At 35.7% G+C, this 23161-nt stretch overlaps 1 protein-coding gene across 3 annotated transcripts in view; it reads left to right on the top strand.

The window, feature by feature from the left end:
• LOC139958534 (integrin beta-1-B-like) overlaps window positions 1-23161 on the top strand; it is a 112187-nt gene that overhangs the window by 53169 nt on the left and 35857 nt on the right. For all 3 annotated transcript variants that reach the window (XM_071955663.1, XM_071955661.1, XM_071955662.1), the window contains 2 exons: window positions 12976-13049; window positions 13572-13685. In XM_071955663.1, the coding sequence (XP_071811764.1) occupies window positions 12976-13049; window positions 13572-13685 (188 nt within the window). The remainder of the gene's footprint in view (window positions 1-12975; window positions 13050-13571; window positions 13686-23161) is intronic.

Raw genomic sequence — 23161 nt, 5'->3', positions numbered from 1 at the left:
ATAAATGGAAAGCTCTATTGTTTAAGTAGATACTTATAAAAGTCTGGCTTATGAGAAAAATCTGACATGATTGTTTATTTTATCAGTGTACATCAAGTTTTAGAATATTTTAAATTTTTTTATAACTTATTACTGAAAAAAACTTTGTCAGTTATCCAACACAAGCAGTACTGGAACCAACAGCATCATCGTAAATTCAGCCAATTACTTTGTATCAGATTTATACCAGTATGGTTTGACTTCATACTTTTCATCAAATATTGTAGGATATGAGGATCATCTCTCCTAAGCTGCTGACCACTTTAATTTTGCTGCTGAGAAATTGGGTTAACTATGCATCATGTATGAAGCAGTGATTTCACAAGTGAGCGAATAGCTGAACTACTATACGCATGTAATATAGTCAATTATGTCAGTACTGGTTAATAATGTTAAAAGGTCAGTTGTCATCTTTGGAGCTCCATGGGTAATATTCTGATGCATTCCTACAGACAGTATAATGCCCTTATTTTCATGCCTTACTGTACAGATCACAAAAGAGGAAATTAACCAAAGAATTTTTGGGGAGTTTACAGACTTTTGACTGATCAATATGACAGAATTAGATCAGAATATTTTGGCAGTTTGCACTTTCCATTTTAGAGATATTAAGTTGAACTGATCTACAAAAAGCCTCCTTTCATCACCTTGTAATTGTGTTCGGGCAGGTAGATCTTGCCAAATTTAATTGAAAGAAAGAAAGAAAGATATAGGATGCCACTTGTGGTCTTGCGAAGAAAACAGTTCTGTGAACTACATTCTCATTATCAATCAACATAAAGTGAAAAGTTTACCAATTTATTCACCTTGATAATTTTGGTAAATTTTGGCAGTCTCTCACTCACTCTCCTTTCAAAAATTATTAAAGGAATAAAAGAATACTTGATCATTGTGAACCTTGTGAAAAGATTAAATTACTGGTAGATATTATATCTTTGCCTTTCAAAGTGATGATGTGACCCTGGTCTGAAACATAATCTTTCACGTATCTTTCATCTGAATACAACTCTTCAATTAGCTTCAATCACACTTAACAAATATTGTTGTATAAATCACTTGAAATCCCATGTTGTTGTATATATCCTGTGTTTTGTTGATGTGTTTCTTCTTCATTTGCCTTAGCAACCATGTACAATCATGTTCTCAGAGAAGTCAGTCCAGACTTGAACAATTGATTAATTTAGTGCTGGCTTTTATCCTTTGAAAGTTGTATTATTTAGTGTTCGTTTCTGTTGCACCTTTTAATGAAAAAGAAATAATTAAAACCCCCAGATAATCAATGTTTCATTCATAATCTTTATTGAAAAATTTTCTAACTATATTGAAAGTACATAAACATGAATAATTTAGTGCTCAAGCTTTGTGTAGCAGTTTCGAGGGCTGTGAAGTCTGTACATGGCTCCTGTGTACAAAAAGTGCTAAACACTTTTCACTTGCATAGCAACTGGCCCATTTTGCATAGCAATTTGCCCATTTTGCATAGCAACTTGCCCATTTTGCATAGCAACTGGTCCATTTTGCATAGCATTTTGCGATGCTATACCGCATAAATTATTCCATGAATGGCATAAATTACAGTATACAAGAGTTTTGAGTGCCATTAAACTAGGTATATTGTTGTGCACAAACCGATATAAACACAATTTTAGAGGTATTCAAGTACAATTTCATGTTTGACTGAAAAGAACCAATCTGGTTCTGACTGGAATAATCGATTAGCAGTGGAAGCGAAATGAACCAATCTGTGTAGTAACAGATTAGAGTGAACTACTGAGAACTTCATGTGACTAAAGTAACAGAAATTGAAAATGCTTGAATTGAACCAACCTATAGAAGAAGTGAGTGGAATAAGCTCATCAAAAAGTTTGGATTGATTTTACGAACCAATCAGATATGAGATACTGTATTATGTGAACAAGCCAATCAAAAGTTGATATTATTTTAGTGAACAAATGAGGATTTGAGTTGATTAAACCTATCAGAAATTGAGTTGACTTCATTGAAGGGAACCAATCAGGAACTTTTTCTAACTAGAATGAGCCAATACAAAGTTGAATGGACAGCAATGAAACATTCTCAGGAAATGAACCAGTTAGAAATTGAGCTGACTTGTATTTAAATAAGTCAGCCATTGAATCGACTAGAATCAATCAAACAATCAATCAGAAGTTTAAAATAATGGAATAATCCAATCAAAATTGAACTGACTGTACATAACAAACTAATTGATAGAAACGTTCACATTGATATTAAATTGTGTTGCATGTAGATATTATACTGGTATCGTTTGGTACCGATCTTGGTTGTCATATATACTATAACGCTAACTCAGTCTAAGATTCTGTCGCGTCCAGATATTCCCTCCTGAGGACTGGTGGTGCTATGGAAACAAATGCGGCTTGGATGGTTGTGTGTTAGTAACGACGAATAATTACGTAATGTAGCTTACCGGCAAATAGAGGGCGACAGATATGATGACCAACGGCATCACACTACTAACTGAAAACTACCACTGTAAGTGGGGCAAGAATCTGAACAAAGAACTAAATACTTGTGCTATATTTTATGGTTTCATGCACAAATAGCTCCTTTATGTATTACATAATTTCATCTTCGTGACAGGCAGCGGGTGTTGATCTACGAGCACTTTATCAACAATGCTGGAAGAATAAGTTATGTCACCTGATAGTCCACCTGACTGTGATTGATGATTCAAGGGAGAAAGATGTAAACTGATAGCGAAAAGATATTTGAGAGATTGAAGAATTCATAGACAAACAATAAATTGTCCTGGCATAAGAGATAAGGCATAGTAATGACATAGTTTATATTGCAAGATTGATATATTTGGCTTCAATGGTGTACTGTTTCCAGTTGATGAATTTTATATATGTATTTCTATGATACAATATGATAATAGCTTTTACAGTAGCTTTGCTGTAATTTTGTTGGTGTTCACTGCTTTAATGAAAGGCTGTACTTGGATTTTTATTGTGTTGGTTTAGTATATATAACAAGGACTTCTCTTACTCCACTGTATGAAATTGGTTCTAAGGATATTAACATTTCTAGTACACACAGGTCACCAGACTTAAGTATGGGTACAACAGCATGAGTACGAGTAGAAGTAGAACTCTTGTTGTGATGAGTATGAGTACAAGGCTCAAAGTGTTAGTACCAGTACTTAAGTTTGCACTAGAGAGTAAACTACATGTAGATTCAAAGTGAATGGTTACAAGTACGAATCCCTGTTATAATGAGTACTAGTGTGAGTACAAGGCTCTAATTGTGAGTACCAGTAATTAAGTTTGCACTAGAGTGTAAACTAGATCCCAAAGTGCTCGGGAACAAGTACAAATCCCTGTTATAGTGAGTACTAGTATGAGTACAAGGTTTTAAGTGTGAGGACCAGTACTTAAGTTTGCACTAGAGTGTAAACTAGATTCCAAAGTGCCTGGGTACAAGTACGAATCCATCAGAACAAATACGAGAACAGGCAACTTTGCTAGATAGCCAGTACCTAGTACGGGGCCTCACTTCCAGTCTGCACAGTACATGATACTTATATCCTATATCCTATCACAATTATGTGATAGGAAAGGATTTCGAAATATATGGACAGGTTAATTATTTTTGGACATCAAATGGGATTTTACTAATCAAAAGATCTTGTTCAGTTTGGCTTTGATATTTTTGGGTTAGCTGCCAATTGATTTCAAACCCTTTTGACCTTTAATTGTTTCAGTTCTTGTGCCAAAAGCTGTGCAGATTCTAATTCATACCAGTCAGTAGTCTATCAATATGCTATCATCAGCTTGAAGTCACATAAACTGTATCCAGATTACTCTATACCCATTGTAAGGCTTTGTGTACGGTACGCTACACTTTGTTGAGTTAAGCTGAATAGTTACGACTTTAATTAAGAGAGAGGTTGATTTATCGCTCTGTTTTGACTAAAAGAAAAATATGTATCATCGTCACGTTCTGTAGGTGTGGATAATTCATATTTTGACTTAAACTGAACACTATTTGAAAGAAACTAGACAATCTGATGTTTAGACATGCTAAAAACTAGATGGACTTAAAAATGAACTGGGATGAAAATGCCATCAAATATTATCGAGTTCAGTATCTATGGAGAAACTTGGAAAAATGTATTAAATATTATCAATTTCAGTATCTATAGAGGAGCATTAAAAAGGTGCTTTAAAAATGACCTTTTAGGGTTTCAGATTGACTTTTGGTAACTATCGTTAGGACAGCCATATGCTACTCACACCTTATATTTCCGTGTAATCTTTAATTCATTATGAGTCATTAAACCCTTAGTTGAATAATTAATTTATATAACAAGGTCATCCCACTGTAGTTAATTTAGTTATTATAACAAATTGGTTTAGAAAAATGTGGTCATAATGGTACAAACATCAGCATAACACTCAGCTGCGTCAGCAGTTTCAATACGCTTTTAAGAAACATGACGTATTATCCTTTAGCAGTTTTGATGCGTAGTCAAATTACCAAAAAAGACAGTGGAAATCAAAGTTAAGTATATATGAACCTATAACATCTATTAACAAGAAGAAGTATTGCTTAACTTAATTGTTCCTCGCTTACCTGTGTCCTCACAACCTTAGCACCCGTTCTACCGTGTCAATAATGTCCATGGTAACCCTTTAACACCGTGCACCCTCCATGACCAGCTCCCTGGTCATTGCCCCTCCTTCTCCTCATTCTTCGATTTTAAGTGCCCACACGCATTTTCTCGATAGAAATATTTCCCTCGGATTTCGTCCTTACGGTAGCAGAAGTTTCAGGAGTTTTTTCTTCCATCGGATTCTGGATATCCTAGGATATTCTAGACGTCCAGTAAGTTTTGGACTATTAGTTTTGATTTTAAATAAGTCACCTGTTTGGTAAAACATGAATCAAATAAATACAAAAGCACATTATAGATTTTTTATATGAATTAATTTCTTCCTTGTGATTTGGAATGAAAGTGTTAATGCTTAAGGACTTTGTTTATTCTGTCAATTCAAATTCCGTTATAAAACAAGTTATAAAAACAGATTCAAACAATATGATGAAATTGAAAGAGGTTCAGCTTCAGCTTGTTTCATCAATGTCAATTAACTAACCATTATTGCATCTCAGTGTAAATCTTTTGTTTTGTTGTGCAGATAGAACAATGCATACATAGCATGACTAAACAGAACTCTGGATGGAAGGTGGGAGGACTTGGTGGATATCCTTGTTTTTACATCCATATTGTTCAAATGTTATCAAAACATAATAATAGGAAATGACGTATTGAAAGGTAGTTCGGACATTCATTGTGTCACGTAAATTGTTTGTTTGGATTGATAAAAAAGTGATTTTCTTCCTCCTAATACATAGTAGTTTACATGTGTAACTAAATACCTTTAAAGGGCCGGCCATAATTGTAAGCAACTGCCATCATTTAACAATTTGAAGTTTAGTTTAGTAGCTGCAGAAATGTGCTGCAAGAGGAAGGGGGCAGATAAATCCATTAGGACCCGTAAATAAGGATAATAAAAACGTGAAATTCCCAAACTGTGGAGAAAACTTGTTACAGTCCTCCCACTTTGGGTTTTAATGCATATTGGTTACACATGTGTCACAGGGGTGGTATGTGAACAAGAAATGAGGACAAAAACAAATATTTGAAATTAAACAGGGTATATTAGAGCTTCATCTGGCTAGATATCTACTACTGAATACAATTGGTGAAAGTTACATGTTATATACACTTTGACAATGGATTACAGAGAATGGGTCAGGAAGTTACTCTGTCCACATATTTACCTTTCTATGTGAACAGAGATTAAGCTATAAACTAAGAAATGACCATAATATGACGTCATTGGCAATGACATCATACTGAAAGTTATTTTATTGGTAGAGATATGATGTTAGCTACACAGCCAGATGGATGTAAGGTTTCTGTTGTAGTGCCTTACTGTTTTTAGGGTGTTACTGTAGAGGTCAAAGTGTAAGTGATCTATTGGAACTTAAAAACTTGGAAAAGTATATTATTATGTTGACTGCTTGTAAACAGAACCTGTTATTAATCTTTCTTGCAAGAACTTCCTGTCTGTGCTACTAGCTAAGAGATTGTAAAGGTGAACCTAGGGTAAGGGGTAGGTGATGGTAAGGGTAAAATGCACTCTGTTATACATAAACATGCAAGATATCTTAGCCCTAGTGTTAGAATTGTCAATACTATACTCTGTCCAAAAGCAGTTGGGATAAGATTGCTTAAACCATCTCTGCAACTGTATCCCACCTTTTGGATACGACAGACTCTTTCACCATGCCATATCATCGACCCTATCCCATCCATCCAAAATCCCCTTCAATCACATCCTCTCTCCTCCTGTTCAAAACTCTGTTTCCATTAAAAGTTGTACACGTATGGGTATGTAACCTTTAATGTAGTGCAGATGATGACACTGGACACATCGGAATCGCAGATTGGATTCAACGCCTCAAATTATGTTTTCATGGATTATTATGATAATCCTGATCAGTATATCCAAGGAGTCCCTGTTCCCTCCCTACTTGTTTTTGCAAGCATCATACTAAAGTTGTTAATTATAATGCCTATCATTTGACTCTGTCATAGTTTTATTTATCTTGGGTTCAATCATAGATCTATGATTAATCTGAATTTCATATATTTCCCCCCTTCACGGAGGCTGGTACAGTACCTGGCTCCGTTTAGTCTGACAAATTAAGCTATGCTGGTAGCATTGGCCTAATTCTTCAAGTTCAAGATATTTTTCCAATCCAGAATTTTAAAATGAAATATTTTTTTTAAAGGCACAAACCATTTAGGCTCTAAATCCGTTTCTTGGTGGTGCAATCACTAAGTCAGTGTTTTTATTGAGACTGGTATATCGTCATGGCGTCCAACGTATTACCCATGCTGCTACGACTGTATGAATAATTTCTCTCGTTAATTCCACATAAGAAGAGAGACTCTCAGTTGATGGGTTGTTTTGTGGTACATCAATATAAAATGGACAGGGTCTCCGTTTGCAAGTTTATTCCTTATTTGTGCCATCAAGGGTGCTATGGGATGCTTGTCTTCATAATTCATTAATCAAATTTCACTCAAATCTCTGGATCAAGGGATGGCGTCTATTCAGTCTGTGTTACGTGTTGTCTGTATATTGTAAAGTACACAAAACAAGTTGTTATTTAGTATATCTTCTGAATTGTATTAAGTAGGTATTACTCCATACTCCTTATACAGTATAATGTATAAATCTAGTTTTGATGACTAAGTGACTCATGCTATCTTAAAGTCTCGTTAGTGCTGCTCCTCCATTTAACTTTAATTATCACTTGACAAAAAAGGCAGAAACTGAAATATTCATTTTTTTACTCCTAAGGCTATTGTCTCACCTACTATTTCATAGCAACATATTTACCTTGAGCGAGTCTTTTGACTCATATAGCAACTGCTAATTGTGTTATAAAGACAAAAGACAAATTTGACACACTCCCACTTTGGTTGATGTTTCTTTCTCAAACCAATAACGTCAAAAGAATCGTTACAAATTATTTCGTCTGATTGGTTTTTCTGCCTGAAGATGTTTTCCTTGCAAAGTGATTTTCCGAACACCTTATGGATTGATTTATGATAGCGAGCCAACAGAGCGTTTACAATGTTTAACATGGTGATGTAAAGTCCCAAAAAAAGACTCAAGTATGCATGTGTTCAGTCGATAATGACGAGTATGCTAGAATGCCCTCAAAGAGAAATAATTCGGTGATGAGGTGCAAGAAGTTAAATATTTACAACGTTTTGTTTGCATGTAGTAAGGAAAATATAGGGAATTTGGTTTACTAATATTTTATGTTACTGTTACAGAACAAGGTTGAGAAACTCATGATTATGATGGATGTATTAAAACATAGGATGCTTGATTGTTATCAGATGTTATCTCAAAGTTGCAATTATGTACAGAATGTGTAAAAACTTTACTATGTACCATAGACAAGTCTGGGTGCATCCGTGCAGCTTCCATATTACAAAGTTTCGATGATTCAATGCAAAGTGCTGCTTTAATTTATGGGAAAAAATATTAACGTTAGGTGTTGTGCATTGTATTTTTCATTTTGAACTCACAGCGTATTAACCCTAATGGTAAGTCAGTGTCTTTAGTGCCAGATGTTCATCCATTCCTCTGGAATATTTTAGGTGAAAAGCACAGATGTTCTGAGCTTGTACAATAGACTCATACCATTGTAGTTCATTGGTGTCAGAACAATTATAATCATTCAAAGGAGTTGTAACTTGTTCCTCTGAATAAAAGAAAAACTGATAAATAAATAAAAACTATTTTTTAAATATATATTAAAAAACTGATAGTAGATCCATGGAGTTAGAAGAGATCCATCCATGCGAACAGTGTAAAAACCAGAGGCTAAGAATGACTTGTTAACATGAATATTAATTAGTCTTAAAAAAATGACCAATTTGACAGCTTTATTCTGTAAAATATTTCACCCGGACACCTTCAGTGACTGATAACATCTTGAGCTTAGAGGCATGCCATGCAACACCTGCAAGTCGGGCTCCATTTCAAAGTTATCACTTATCTACACCTAGATGGTTAATTTCCCTTGAGGACATGACGATTCTGTATAGGCTTTCATATCTTCAGTAGGATCCGCAAAAGTTGACCGGATCTGAAAGAATTCTCCTCACCTTTGACTCCATCCCAAGGGATATGTTTCTAATCAGAACTAATTAAGACAGCTTCTTTGGTTTACATCATGAAATCAACCAACTTTTTGTCAAGTCTTATATATTGATTGTGTTGGATAAAAAAATGTTACAATTTTTTCCCCAAGTATAATTCGATCATTTTATACTTAAGATAAAATTTTGGGAATGTGTAAACAATTTTGGAGGTATATTTCATCATCTGAGATGCATTTTATAACAATATTTTATAACTTTCAAAAGTGAATTTTTCTCACACTTATTTCAAAGCATTCCTCCCATTGATTTATCGTGACATCTTTTCTTCACTCATTATTTCATCGAATTGGTAAGTTTGATGAGCTGACAAGATTGGGTAGAACAGTTAATGGTATAAACTTAAATGTTAAATTAAAAACGGTGAAGCAGTGTTGCCGAAATCTTTAATATAATTTCATCATTGAAGAAGTTAGTCAAGTATGACAAAACATGGGAAGGAAGTTTAGGCAATAAACTTCAAAGTAAATGAAGATGGACTTTCTTTTTTTTTACATTTTAGCTAAGGTTTTATGATTAGGGATAAAATTGGGAAGAATGCTTACCATACTTGAAGGCCAAACAAAAATAATAAAAAGAAAGAAAGGGAGAAGCAAAATAAATGCTTTATAAGAATAAAATAATTCCATCAACATTACATAAAGTAGTTAAATATCAATCGGTGAATAAAAAATGTGGAATAGGGTTGAGAGAAAATAAAGACTAACGCTTTAAAGGGTTTGAGTTATTCGTGGCTTGATCTTGTTAGATTGGTGTTACACAGGGTTTGAAAATCCAAGACGAAACACATGTTAAAACCTTTGGATGGTAGAGCCAGAAAGAGGAGGTTAGTGACCTTAGATATGATCATAGGGGGGGGGGGGGTAAAGGAGTTTGTAAATAACCAAACTAATAAGTTTGGGGGGTTTCACAGGAGTTTAAACTTGAAATGTGGCATTTGTACTACACTGTATGAATGTGCCAGCTTGATGAACATCCAGCATTTAAGGTTTACTTCACTTACCACACTGCTGAAACTCAAAACTCTTTTAACTTTATAGTTATTGTTTATAACCTTATAGTTATGATTAACTTTATAGTTATCATTTTATACCTATATAGTTTTATCGTTTTCATAACTTTATAGTTATCGTTTTATAACTATATAGTTTTATCGTTTTCATAGCTTTACAGTTATCGTTTTATAACTATATAGTTTTATCGTTTTCATAAATTTATAGTTATCGTTTTATATCTATATAGTTTTATCGTTTTAATAATTTTATAGTTATGGTTTAACTTGTAGTTATATGACTTTACTTACTTGTAAAACGTGTACTTTCTCACAAATTAACTTTAGAAGTCATGCATGTTTATAGATTGGGGCTGAGGTTGATCTATTAATAAGGGAAGGGTATAAACTGTTGAGGCTGCAGTATGTGGCGAGATTTGTCAAACTCATATTGTCACTGGTGCTTCATTCTTAGCAAGAAAGAAAAAAATCACAGAGTTTGAAAATAACCATTGCACTCATAATTTGAGGTACATTGTTGATACTAGAGGATTTTACTGCACTCCTCTCTTACCTGTCTCCCACTCCACATCTGCACTTTCCCATCTACCAAACTATACACTGGAAACGTTTTAGCATGGCGCCCTCGCTCCCTGGGCACCGCCCACTTACACCTCCTTCCGAATTTACCACGTAGGAAGAAACTTTCCTCCCTCATTCAGAGTAACATTGTTGATACTATAGGATTTACTGCGCTCCTCTCTTACCTGTCTACCACTCCACATCTGCACTTTCCCATCTACCTAACTACACACCGGAAACGCTTTAGCATGGCGCCCTCGCTCCCTCGGCACGGCCCACTTACACCTCCTTCCGAATCTACCACGTAGGAAGAAACTTTCCTCCCTCATTCAGAGTAACATTGTTGATACTATAGGATTTACTGCGCTCCTCTCTTACCTGTCTACCACTCCACATCTGCACTTTCCCATCTACCTAACTAAACACTGGAAACGTTTAAAACGGCGCCCTCGCTCCCTGGGCACCGCCCACCTACACCTCCTTCCGAATCTACCACTTAGGAAGAAACTTTCCTCCCTCATTTCAGAGTAACATTGTAGATACTACAGGTTACTAAACTCCGCCTCTCCAGCATATTTTAGCAGCTCATAGTGTAGATGTACAACAACACCCTTGTGAATTCTTCCATAGTGGTTAATGGCACAGTTTGTTCCCACATACTCTATCAACAAGACTTTATAGTGCACCACTGTTACGTGTAAAGAATATCCTTCTATACTACTCTCTATCTTCCTATTCTCTCACTTTACCAACTCTTTATTTGCAAAACAATTGAACAAGCTTTTTAGTGGTTGTTTTAGGATAAAAGAGAAGGACGTTCTAAGCTATAGAATTAAAAGCCTCTCGTTTTAGTTGCATCTCCATTACATCCTCCTGGGACTCTGTATTTGATAAGTTTTATCCTTCCTACTTTAAATCCTCTTGTGGAATTTTTTTAATTAAACTGCTATGAGCAGCTATATTTTTTGGATCATAATAAGTATGAATTTAGGATGTTGTAATATTGGCTAGGCCACTGTACATAATACCAGGTGAATGACTTTGTTTCATCAGGAATCAGTTTGTTTGAATTTAATCTAAAAATGGAGACAAGAAGGAATAAAAAAAAAATTGATAAAATGATGTTGTGTATAATCATAAACATCTTTGCTGCAGTGATGTTTTGCTGTACATAGTAAAAAAAATAACATTTTCAGGCATTATTGCCAATGATGACATGAATAATCATCAGCTAGGAAGGGCAGATGTAAGCAATTGTGTGTATTCATCATTTATTCACGGTATCAATCTGATTGTCACTGTTATTGACCAAACTTTACGAAAGAAAGATATTCATTTTGAACAGACAGTAAACATCAAACAATACTGTGCTTGTTCCATCCCAACTCATCACACTCCTCAACATCCAATCACACTCCTCAACCATCCATCACTCTCCTCAACATCCCATCACACTCCTCAACATCCCATCACACTCCTCAACATCCCATCACACTACTCAACATCCATCGCTTTCCTCAACATTCCATCACACTCCTCAACATCCCATCACACTCCTCAACATCCCATCACACTCCTCAACATCCAATCACACACCTCAATATCCCATCACACTCCTCAGCATCCAATCACACACCTCAATATCCCATCACACTCCTCAACATCCCATCACACTCGTCAACATCCATCACACTCCTCAACATCCATCACACTCCTCAACCATCCCACCCCACACCTCAACATCCCATCACACTCCTCAACATCCCATCACACTCCTCAACATCTCATCACACTCCTCAACATCCAATCACACACCTCAATATCCCATCACACTCCTCAACATCCCATCACACACCTCAATATCCCATCACACTCCTCAACATCCCATCACACTCCTCAACATCCATCACACTCCTCAACCATCCCATCCCACACCTCAACATCCCATCACACTCCTCAACATCCCATCACACTCGTCAACATCCCATCACACTCCTCAACATCCCATCCCACTCCTCAACATCCATCGCTCTCCTCAACATCCCATCACACTCCTCAACATCCCATCACACTCGTCAACATCCCATCACACTCCTCAACATCCCATCACACTCCTCAACATCCCATCACACTCGTCAACATCCCATCACACTCCTCAACATCCCATCCCACTCCTCAACATCCATCGCTCTCCTCAACATCCATCGCTCTCCTCAACATCCCATCACACTCCTCAACATCCATCGCTTTCCTCAACATCCCACCCCACTCCTCAACATCCATCGCTCTCCTCAACATCCCATCACACACCTCAACATCCCATCACACTCCTCAACATCCCATCACACTCGTCAAAATCCCATCCCATACCTCAATATCCCATCACACTCTTTAACATCCCACCCCACTCCTTACCCTCCAATCTCACTCCATCCCAGCCTAACTCACTCCATCCCAGCCTACCTCACTCCATCCCATTCCAACTTAATGTATGCAGTCATTTTACTTCGTTACACACATTACAGATTGCAACGACAAGTTTCCTTAAAAATTTTCTTTTCTTTCACAGGTTCCTGTAGTGTAGCAAAAACCTGTGGAGAATGTTTGGTTAGAAGTCCAGAATGTGCATGGTGTAAATCAGAGGTAAGTCCAGGTGTTAAGATGTGCCACAGGATGCATGTATCTATTGTTCCTCACTTACCTGTCTTTTCACAATAATTGCACCTCTATTACATACATGTCAAACGTGATATGTATAGTTAGGTAACCTTGTAGCATTATCTTCATTGTCTCTGGGACATGTTATCATTGACCAGGGGTAATATAAAGTCTGTAAAAGCGCTTTGAGACCTATTGCTGGTATAAAGTGCTTTATTAAAATCCGACATTTTTATGATTATTATCTTAACTCGAGGTGTTGCAATAAGTTGGACTCAGTGGATCTTTGTGCCAATCTCAGGACTGCATTTTTGCTTCATCAAGACAAGATCAACAAACTTGTGGCAAGGAAACAGAGCCAACCATCGCATAAGCAACCACATTGCAATGGCATTGTGTGATAAATTTGACAAGTCATTACCAGTGATTTGTTTAGTATTACCTGTCATGTGGTTGGTTGGAAAATCATCCCACTAATAAAAACTAATTTTCCAATTTTGATGGCAGAATTTTGCAGAGGTGGAAAATTTTCCAAGATGTGATCTGAAGAGTAATCTACTAGACAGATTGTGTTTGGAAGAGGATATCGTTAATCCCGAAAATGAGGCCACCACAACTGGGGTAAGTTTGAAGATTTGTGACTAATTTGTAACTTTACTTGAGTACATACACTCTTGACACTTAAAATGTGTCAAATTATCCAACAGAGCTTTGTTACACACACCGAGGTGTTAGGTTCTTTCATACATGAAGTAGAAACTGATATTCCCTAATCAACGTATATATTGGAAGTTCTTTTTGAATGTTTTTTTGCAGAATTTATACAAGATCTTGAATTGAGAATCACAACTGGCATATTTTAGATGTTCTCTAGAATTGCCTTCATATACAAGCAAAAAAAAAGTCAGTTTAAAGCTTTAGTTTGGTTATATAGGAAATGAGAATGACCTAATTTGTTTTTTTAAACATAGCTTTTCTGAGTTTGCTTGGCAGTTTTTCTGAACCTGCAGAGTATTTACCCAAAATAAGGTAGAAATAACACTATAATAGGCATTTTCACTAAATTGAAAGTAAAAATAACAAGTAATGAATGTCAATTGCTGAATTTCGTTGTGAAAATTACTACAAGAGTTTTATGGAATGTAGATTTGTATACAAAGAGAACAAGTTGTCTCAGTCGTGAATCAGTTATAAGCAGTGTGAAACTAATTTTGAAATTTAGTATATTAGTTCATTGCTAGTTAGTTGGTTAGTTATTTAATTGACGTGAGAATGAGGGTGCTAAGGTTGTGGGGAGACAGGTAAGCTTGTCACTTGTAAATATCCAAACCAGTCAGTTTCGGGATATATGTTCGTTCATTGCTTCAACCACATATCGCTTTGTTCTCTGGATTACATTAAAAGTTGTGCTATATAGTGTATGATGTTACAGATCTTTCATGTTACCTCTATTCAGAAACTTGTAAACCACAGAAACCAAGAAATTTTGCCCTGGGGGTAGTTTCCATAACTGGCATTTGAGATCTTTCTTGTCAGACACCATATTTTCGTTTTCATTTTCATAGGAAATAAAAACAAATCAATTTCTCTGAAAATTATTCTAGCCACAAACATGTGTTATCAGAAACTCCCACAGTTTTCTGACTGTTTATGTGACCTTTTTTGTGGAGTATGTCTGGTTTAATCTGTGACACCCAGGGCCACATATTTGTTCCTTTCCTTGGAAAATTAGACCTCAATTTATATCAGTATGCAGAGTGAAAGACTTTAAAGTCCATAGGTGTCATAAAAAATACTTATGTTTTGCCATAGACATCATAGACTATAGATATGTGCTGAAAAGTAAGGGCTTCATATTAAACTTGACTTAACATATATTTTGAATAATAAGGATTATTTGGAAAGAATAAAAAAAAATCCATTTTGGAGTACACTCTTAACTTCAAGCATTGTTAATAGAAAGCAATTGTACTTAACTGATAATTGTTTTAGTTTTTATGTTCTTTCCTTAAATTTCCATTTTTTCCATTTTATTGGGAAAGGACCTTTTTGGGTGGGGATGGCACATGCATTAGGGTGAGGTTCAGGTAGGACCTATTTTAGTAGGTGGTCAAGTACATATATGCTATAGATCATATATGTTGAATATGTCCGTATTCTCTCTGCTGTTGAGAATGTTGGTGGTCAGTGATAAGGAAAGGAGGTAGAATTTCTAGTAATGTGAAACTATGTTAGTTCCAGTCTGTCTAAGTTGCTCTTACAAGACAAAAGGAACAAAAAATAGGCTTTCCTTGTCAACCTTTCTTCTGCAATACAGTAATTGTAATTTCACTTCCCTGCCAGAAATAACACTGCAGTTGCATAGTTTATGCCATTTAAGTGTGACTTTAACAAAAATTCCTTCCCTCTTCAAATCTAAATTCCACTTTATGATTGGTTTTACATTGTAAAGCGCATTAAGTCTCTATCTCTCTGAGACTTGACTAGACTTAAAACGCTATATAGATGTATGATGTACTCTTACCGTTAATAATAGTTCATTGGCAAATGTCGTGTCATACCATTCGTAATCGTTAAAGACTTTGAACTTTCCAAGAAGTGGCCTGAATTTCTCTCCATGCTGTAGGTTGGTGTGATTTGAAATTGGCCTTGGAATGGCATTAGGTCTATGTGTTAAGCAGTCATGTGCACGCCTCCAAATAATAGATAAACAATAGGGAATCAACACAGTCTCTATCATAGACAGACAGGGATAGTACGGGTATCTAAACATTACATTTTGAGGGTCGAACTTGGACGTAATAAAAATACTAAGTAGATGACAATGTTTGTAATTCGTTCTTGAAAAGTTCTTCCGTTTAGACGACTGTACAAACTCAATCGTTACACCTTATCATCACAGTTAGATATAAATTTTAGGATGCATCTCAAGGAATTCCTCTCCTATATGGACAAGTGAATGAATGCATTTTGTATTTTTCTCCGCATATACTGTATATCCTTTTACAATTTAGAACAATTCCTATGGATATTTGAAAGCGAACATGTCCATAATTGGCTAATCATTTAAGTTTGCTCATGAATATTAATGAGACATAAGGGTGGTGTGCTGACATCTCTGCATTGTCATGTTTTCTTCCAATTTGTTTTCTTGCTTGTATCAAAATCTTTACACCTGAGCTCTATGACAAAACATGGGGTGGGGTGTGTGTTGGGGGGGCGGGGGGAATATGACCAGATCAGTCCTTTGGGTTGTTGGTTTTACAACCTTACACCAAAGTCCCTATCACTCCAAGAGAAGCCAAGTACCATTTCATATCTCTATGTGTGTACCCCTATTACGGAAATCTCCAAATGTGTGATAGAGGAAATATCTCTGTCAAATATGTTATTTAATAGTAACTTAATCGCTATACCAGATGTCAGCAGAACTTAAAATGCACTGTATACTAACAGTAGTTCAGTTTGATATCTGATTAATGGAAGCTATTGAATAGATTTCTTGGAACAGAACTTAATTTCAAAGTACCTGACTCAGTGTTATTATGGTTATGATGACAATCGGTATTTCCTTTCCGGATATCACAGACGTTTGTGTTTATCATTCAGGTCAGGAAGGATGAAATAGAAGATGAAAGGCTACACTGAACGGAAAATAGTAGTTTGGCATTTTATAGATACCGCTGCGAGACACCATTCACGATTTTAAAACAACTCGTTTGGATGTACTTTGGTGAATTTTGGATATCAGAATAGCCCATAACGTTATTATTTTAACGTTTAACTGGTCAGAGCTTTGTTTCAAATATTGTTAAAGCTAGGAAAGAGAAGTAAATTGGCTTTAGGAATGTGACTTAGTGCAAACATGAAACATTTTGGGTTGAAATTTGGGACTAAACATTTACTATAAATTGAATCCAGAATGAAAATGTGAAGAGTGTAATTGTAACAGCAACGCCTAATCTCATGTACATCTTGACATGTATAGTAGTGCAGCTGAAATTGACTTCTCAGATGTGAAAGTTAAATATTTTAGGGGTGGGTAGGTGTTGGAAGGTTTGGGGGTGGTGAGATAGATGGGAAGGTGTTTTAATCATTTGAAGGTCTTGAGACTTTTACGAAGGCTAATATCCATTCAGTCTATCCTGTTTCTGTGTATTAACTTCACTTGAATCTCACCTACCCACAATACAAGCACTCTACCTTGTCTAGAGTAAACTGGTGATTATTTTACACCCCTATTAACCGGTCAATGACCCTTCTTCTCATTCTAACACAACAAAGCATCTAGCAGATTGTTTTCTTAGCAGACTTTATTATTGATATGAATCTATGCTTTTGGTCACCACTCTGGGACAATTGTCCACATCCACTGTGCCTTTCTCAGTCCAGTGTGCCTGACTACCAGCTGGAAAAATATCCTTTATGTTGTTAGAAGCATTCATGTAGGGCTTGTGTACAGTAAGAGATGGGGGAGGGGGGCTTAAACTTGAACCCATGTAGCTAGCTGGTTTGAACAGAACTAACTATTTCTGTGTCATGTAACCCTGATTTCTGCCATCATTTAAGTCTATGAACATAACATTTTCCAGTTTGAGATAATTGTTAATTTGAAAGATATTGCTATTCAGTAGTTGTTTTTGCACAAGTCACTTAAGGAAGTTAGATGTAACATTTTCATTTCTCAATTGCTGCAATAACATTTAAATAAAGCCATAATATCTCAATTCCCCTTCAACTGGTACTCAATTAGCAAGGCACTTATCAGTTTCGTTACTCCCATAGCGAGCTATTTGGATCTATTTCTGTTTGTGTCCATCAATCTAATTATTTCCTGTCTGCCATTAGTACTGTGTTAATAGGTTCTTATAATATTAATACAGGAAATCTCGACGCAGTAGAGACATTAAGCAATACAGTAACACTCAGTAATTAATATTGTCAGGTCAACAGATGCGAGCCTGATAAAATATCCAAATCTAGAACTAATTAAAATATTATTGACAAATTATATCAATTTGACCTCTGACAAAAATATGGGTTAAGGACCCAACCTTAGCCTCATGCATTGTTGATCATGTTGTTTTCTGACATGAATATCAATGTGTGACTGTGGAATGGTTTTCTTTGAAGAAATAGTTTAGAGCTATTTTAATTTTTATCAAAGAAAAGCTGTGAAATAAAAATTATGCAACACTAGTTTCAAGCATAAATTCATCTTATTTTTCAGGTTTAATTAAGAATGACATTGGAAGTTGACCCTAACACTTCAAAACTTTGAACAGTAGGAACCACAGATAAACTTTGTTTCCATGCATTTAACCTCAGTTGGACGGCATAACCACTACAAAACTGTTTATTATTAAATTTTCCAATGGGGAGGGGGTCACCCCCATCCATCCCTTACCCCCTTACCCAGGATGTGGATCACACTACAGCACAAATCTGCCCGGTACTCAAATATTCCTGAGCACATTCCTGGATGTGTAATAAATCACTAGCTGAGTCAGTCACTCATTTATATTGATTATTCACAACTGTTTAGTAGAGATAATTTTAGCCATTTCGTCTTTCATTTTCAAATTGATTTATCTAATCTCTGTTGAAGGACACAACACCATATTTTTATTGGCACAAAATTTATGTGACTATATGCTCTGAAAAATAGACACTGTAATGACTAGGAATGGGTTTTTAGAAATGGAACCCAGGGAAACAGGCCTCAGTAATATGTTATACTGTCTGGAATCAGAAGTACAGTATAAAATGTTTCCCCGAAAGCTAATGAGGGCGGTATTGAAGAACTTAGTATGCATAGACTCCGGATGTGTGATTCATTCACTTTGGTTTCCGCTTTGACTACAATGATGAAACCATGTTGGACGAATCTTACTGTACTGGTAATTACCGACTTTGTGATCTGCCTTATAGTCGTTGTCCACTTTGCAATCTGCGGTCCCCCTCACAATTTTGCAAGGTCGATAAGAGTGACTCCATAGTTTTTCCCCTGGGGAAGCCCAAAAAATGTTGCTGTGACTGAAAACATCTTATGGTTGGAATGATACTCAAAAGTTATATCTGTCAACCTGTAAATCATATTTATATGTCGTTTGATGTTGGGGATTAAAAACTATATTTTGCATAAATATAAATCATCATTAGCCCACAAGTTTCATTAGTAAGTTAACAGAGTACAGTAGAAGAACCAACTATAAAGTACCTGTTTAAAGTCTAAAAGCAGAGTTAAGATCTATTCTTAAGTCTAAAGAGGAAGGAAAATACCTTGAGAAGAGGTGCGCTTGTTTGACATTTTCCGGTGTTGTAGTTGAATGACAGATGAAGAAATATCACTTTTGCAAGGCACAATTTTGAACTTTTTATCTGCAACTGTGTGCATGTTAAAATCTCCTTCACAAGTTGCTTTCACACTATACACACACTGTACAGTCTATATATTAAACATGACTACTGTAGTTTATTCAACCAATTCTTTGATGAACAATTGACACATGATGACGCTTCGGAAATAAAACAATAAATTTGTAATAAAATTTTAATGTTTTGTTGCTATTTATCGTCGTTCCAAGTACAGCTTTGAAGTGGAGACTTTTATCCACTGGAAGATTCTGAAGAGCCTGTTTTGGGAAGAAGTCCTCCCAACGTGTAATCAATGAATAATTCATGAAATATAAATCTGCCGAAGCAAGTATCATGTGACAGGGGTAATCAATAAGGAAAGAATATCCATGAGGTTGGTAAATGGTCTCCAAATTGCCTCTCAGGGAAAAAGAGAGAAAAAAAAAAGAGATGAAAACTGAAAGAGAAGACCGATAGTCACAGACGGAAAAGACCGGTACGAAGGCATGATGAATATTTGCAAACTCTTTTCTCTTTTTTTTACGTTTTGTAAGGAAAAATTGAAAGTTAAGGTATTTTCATTTTTTAATGATCCGAGCTCTGCTCAACCCTGCAGGCTTAGGATATTAATAAGAACCTGAAATTCAGATGAACAGATGTTGATTAAATTATTGTGTCACATCTTCCATCCAGTCTACTCAATTTTCTTCTCATCATTTTGGTTTCCCTTTCCTTGATGTTTTCCCCTCTTTTAGCTGAGGATATTTTTCCAATGTCTGGCCAATTATTACAGCGAGTAGCTTTACATGCTGACGGCATATATTCAACCATGCACATGAAATTGAAAGATAACACATCAAAATTTAAAGATACAAAATTCACACTTTTTAAAGTAATGAAAAGAGCAACTTCAATGTTTATGTTAATCATGTAGTTATAATGCAATAATGCTGATCATATCAGAATTTGATCAACTTGTTTATTTGGGATGAGGCTTGGGTGCAGTGCATGTTGCATGAGGTAGGGAGGGGGCTATACATAATAATGGGGTTAATACTAAAAGGAAGTGAAATTCTTTTGTCACCATTTTGACTTAATTTGTGATTATTTTACTTTACTACTATTTGATTCCATAAAAATGTAGGTCCTAAGCTTTTGTTCAAGTAAAATTTAAGCTTCATTTCAAATTTCATGAATTTGCCATTTACAAACTTGTAAAACTTACAAATTGGTCTGTGATTACGATAATATGTCTGGTTTTATGATAATACGTCTGGTTTTTCGAAGTGAAAAAAACAAATTGTGCAAAAACTTGTTGGAGACGCAAATCAGATTCATTATTAATCGCTCATTAATCAAATAGCAATGTTACTATGAGCAATGCCCCAAATTAAATTGTCAAGCAGATGCAAAAAGCTGCTTTAAAGAAAAGTTTTAAAGTATGTATTAGTAGGATTGAAACACAGACCAAGAATCCATCACAGTTTCTATCTGAACTAGCTACTTGATCTTTAAAAAAAAAAAAATTAAGACCACATATCATATAAAATCATAATCAATTTTGATCAAGTTAAACCTTTTCGTTATTTGAAATATGGGTAACAATACTTTTGAAGTGGTATGGAATTACATACCAAATTTCTTCCAAGCAGAATTATTGCACATAAAAATACCATAAGGTGAAGCAAGGAGCCATGACAGAGATGAAAGTTAACATACACCCAATCAAATTACTCCTCATACTGTGGCTAGCTGTTCGTGGTTGTACCCATAATCAGTTTTAGAATTTACAGCTTTGCTTGGGTCCTTTTACATCAAATTGTCTCCAGATGTGTATAAAATATTACATTTCTCAGACTTTGGGAATTGAAAAGAAAGTTTACATTGGTTGTACATGATTCTTAAGTTTAGTGAAAATAGCTAGATTTCAGTTTGTAGGAAGGTGATCATTTGGTTAAGCACACAGTTGTATGTACACAGTTGTCGTCATACACTAGCGTATGGACACAACTGTGTGTGAATAAATGTGACTTGTGAACATCATTAACTGTAGTGTACAGTACATTATTCCTTAAACTTAACAAAAGTTAGTCCACTCATTAATAAAGCAAACACTTTGATTTGTTTCTATTGGATTTAAAGTTTTTATGGGAAGGAAAATGGGAGGGGAATATTTGCCAAAGTTTGGTGAAAACCTTTGGTTAGATTAATGTTATAATTACAAAATAGATGAGTAGAAACTGCCTCTTGACTAAAAGCCACTGCATTCATCTCCTTCTACATACTCTATGCATACAGCTTTATTGTCAAAAGAAAGAAGAAAAAAGATTGAGAGTTTGAGTGGCAGAAAGATGAGGAAGGGTTCATCCAATTCTAGACAGATTGTCAAGAAAAAATGCAAACACCAGGACAGCACTGATATGAGGAATGTCCATCTGCTGAAAGTATCTCTCTGAATATCTAAAACAGCCTTCTCCTCTTACCACCTTGTCTCCTCTGCTGGAGTTCATGGCTCATGTTTCGAGCTCCAATGTCAAAAGTTATAAATTTGTTGGATGGCTGTATAGATTCATTTCCTCTTTGTTCACACATGTTTTAATCCCAAAAGGTCAACTGCATATCAGATCTCTTTAGCTAGATTGATGAACACCAGAGGAGTCAAAAATAACAAACTCCCTCAGTTTAGTTTGCTAACAGGGACATAACTCTTTTCTTCTTTCATTATCCATAAAACATATCCACTGTTATGCTACTCTCAATTTATCATGAGCCTGTCACATTCCAGTATGACATTAAATTCTTCTCATTTACTCTCCATCCTCCCCATTCTCCCCTTACTCCCCATTTACTACCTGTTTAGTAATTGCGTAAATGATATAAGTGTCAGAGGGCATGACACTTTGACCCTACCAAGATCTTCTTCAGAAGATTTTTACTTAGCCTCTAAGAAGATCGAACTGGGAATAAAATATCCCAGCCCTCTCTACACAAGACTTTTTGCAGTAAATAGAACAGTTGGGCTTCTTCTCTCTTGCAAACATTTAATTGATAGTCGCCCAATTCATTAGCCTGTGGGCATAATGTGAATAGAATTTAGAGGCTCTTACCTTGCGGGCGGGTATTCTTGGTTATTCACCAAACTGAAGAAGTGACAAAGGTTATTTTTGGTTTTGATTTACTGCTTATCATGTGACCTTGATACGATGTACAGCCTTAAATTTTTAAAAAGAATAAAATACCTCATTTTGGTTAATAAAAAGTCATAGGAAGGTGACAAAAAGCTGCAGATCTAATACAGCTGCTGGTATGGTATCACAGTTTGATAGTTAGGAGACTGGGTTTGGTACTTCTTCAGTTTTGAAAATATGAGGGTACTTCATAGCTGTTACCAAATCTCTACATCAAGATTTAGGGCAGTAGTAACTGTGCTATTGGTACGATTTTATAAGCATTGAGAAATCCCCAGGGTTGGAGTCCCCAGGGTTGGAGTCTACTCCTCTCCTCATTCTTTCATGCTTAACTTATCCCAGACAGTCAGTGAATCTTTACTCTAGCGTGCAAGTGTCTCTTTTTGGGCAATTCTTTATTTTGTGTGATCTTGCCAGTTTGATATTCTGAACGTTGTATGCATGCAGTAACTCGTGGTAAAATCATTTACCTTTTCGGAGACATTCCACATATATAACGGATGAACAACTGCTTGACATTCACAAAGCACATCGTTTATTCAGAAATAAGGG

The sequence above is a fragment of the Apostichopus japonicus genome, chromosome 18 (assembly GCF_037975245.1).
Source record: "Apostichopus japonicus isolate 1M-3 chromosome 18, ASM3797524v1, whole genome shotgun sequence".
Taxonomy (NCBI): Eukaryota; Metazoa; Echinodermata; class Holothuroidea; order Aspidochirotida; family Stichopodidae; genus Apostichopus; species Apostichopus japonicus.
The sequence above is the reverse complement of the archived record's forward strand: the minus strand, read 5'-3'. Positions and strand labels throughout refer to the sequence as shown.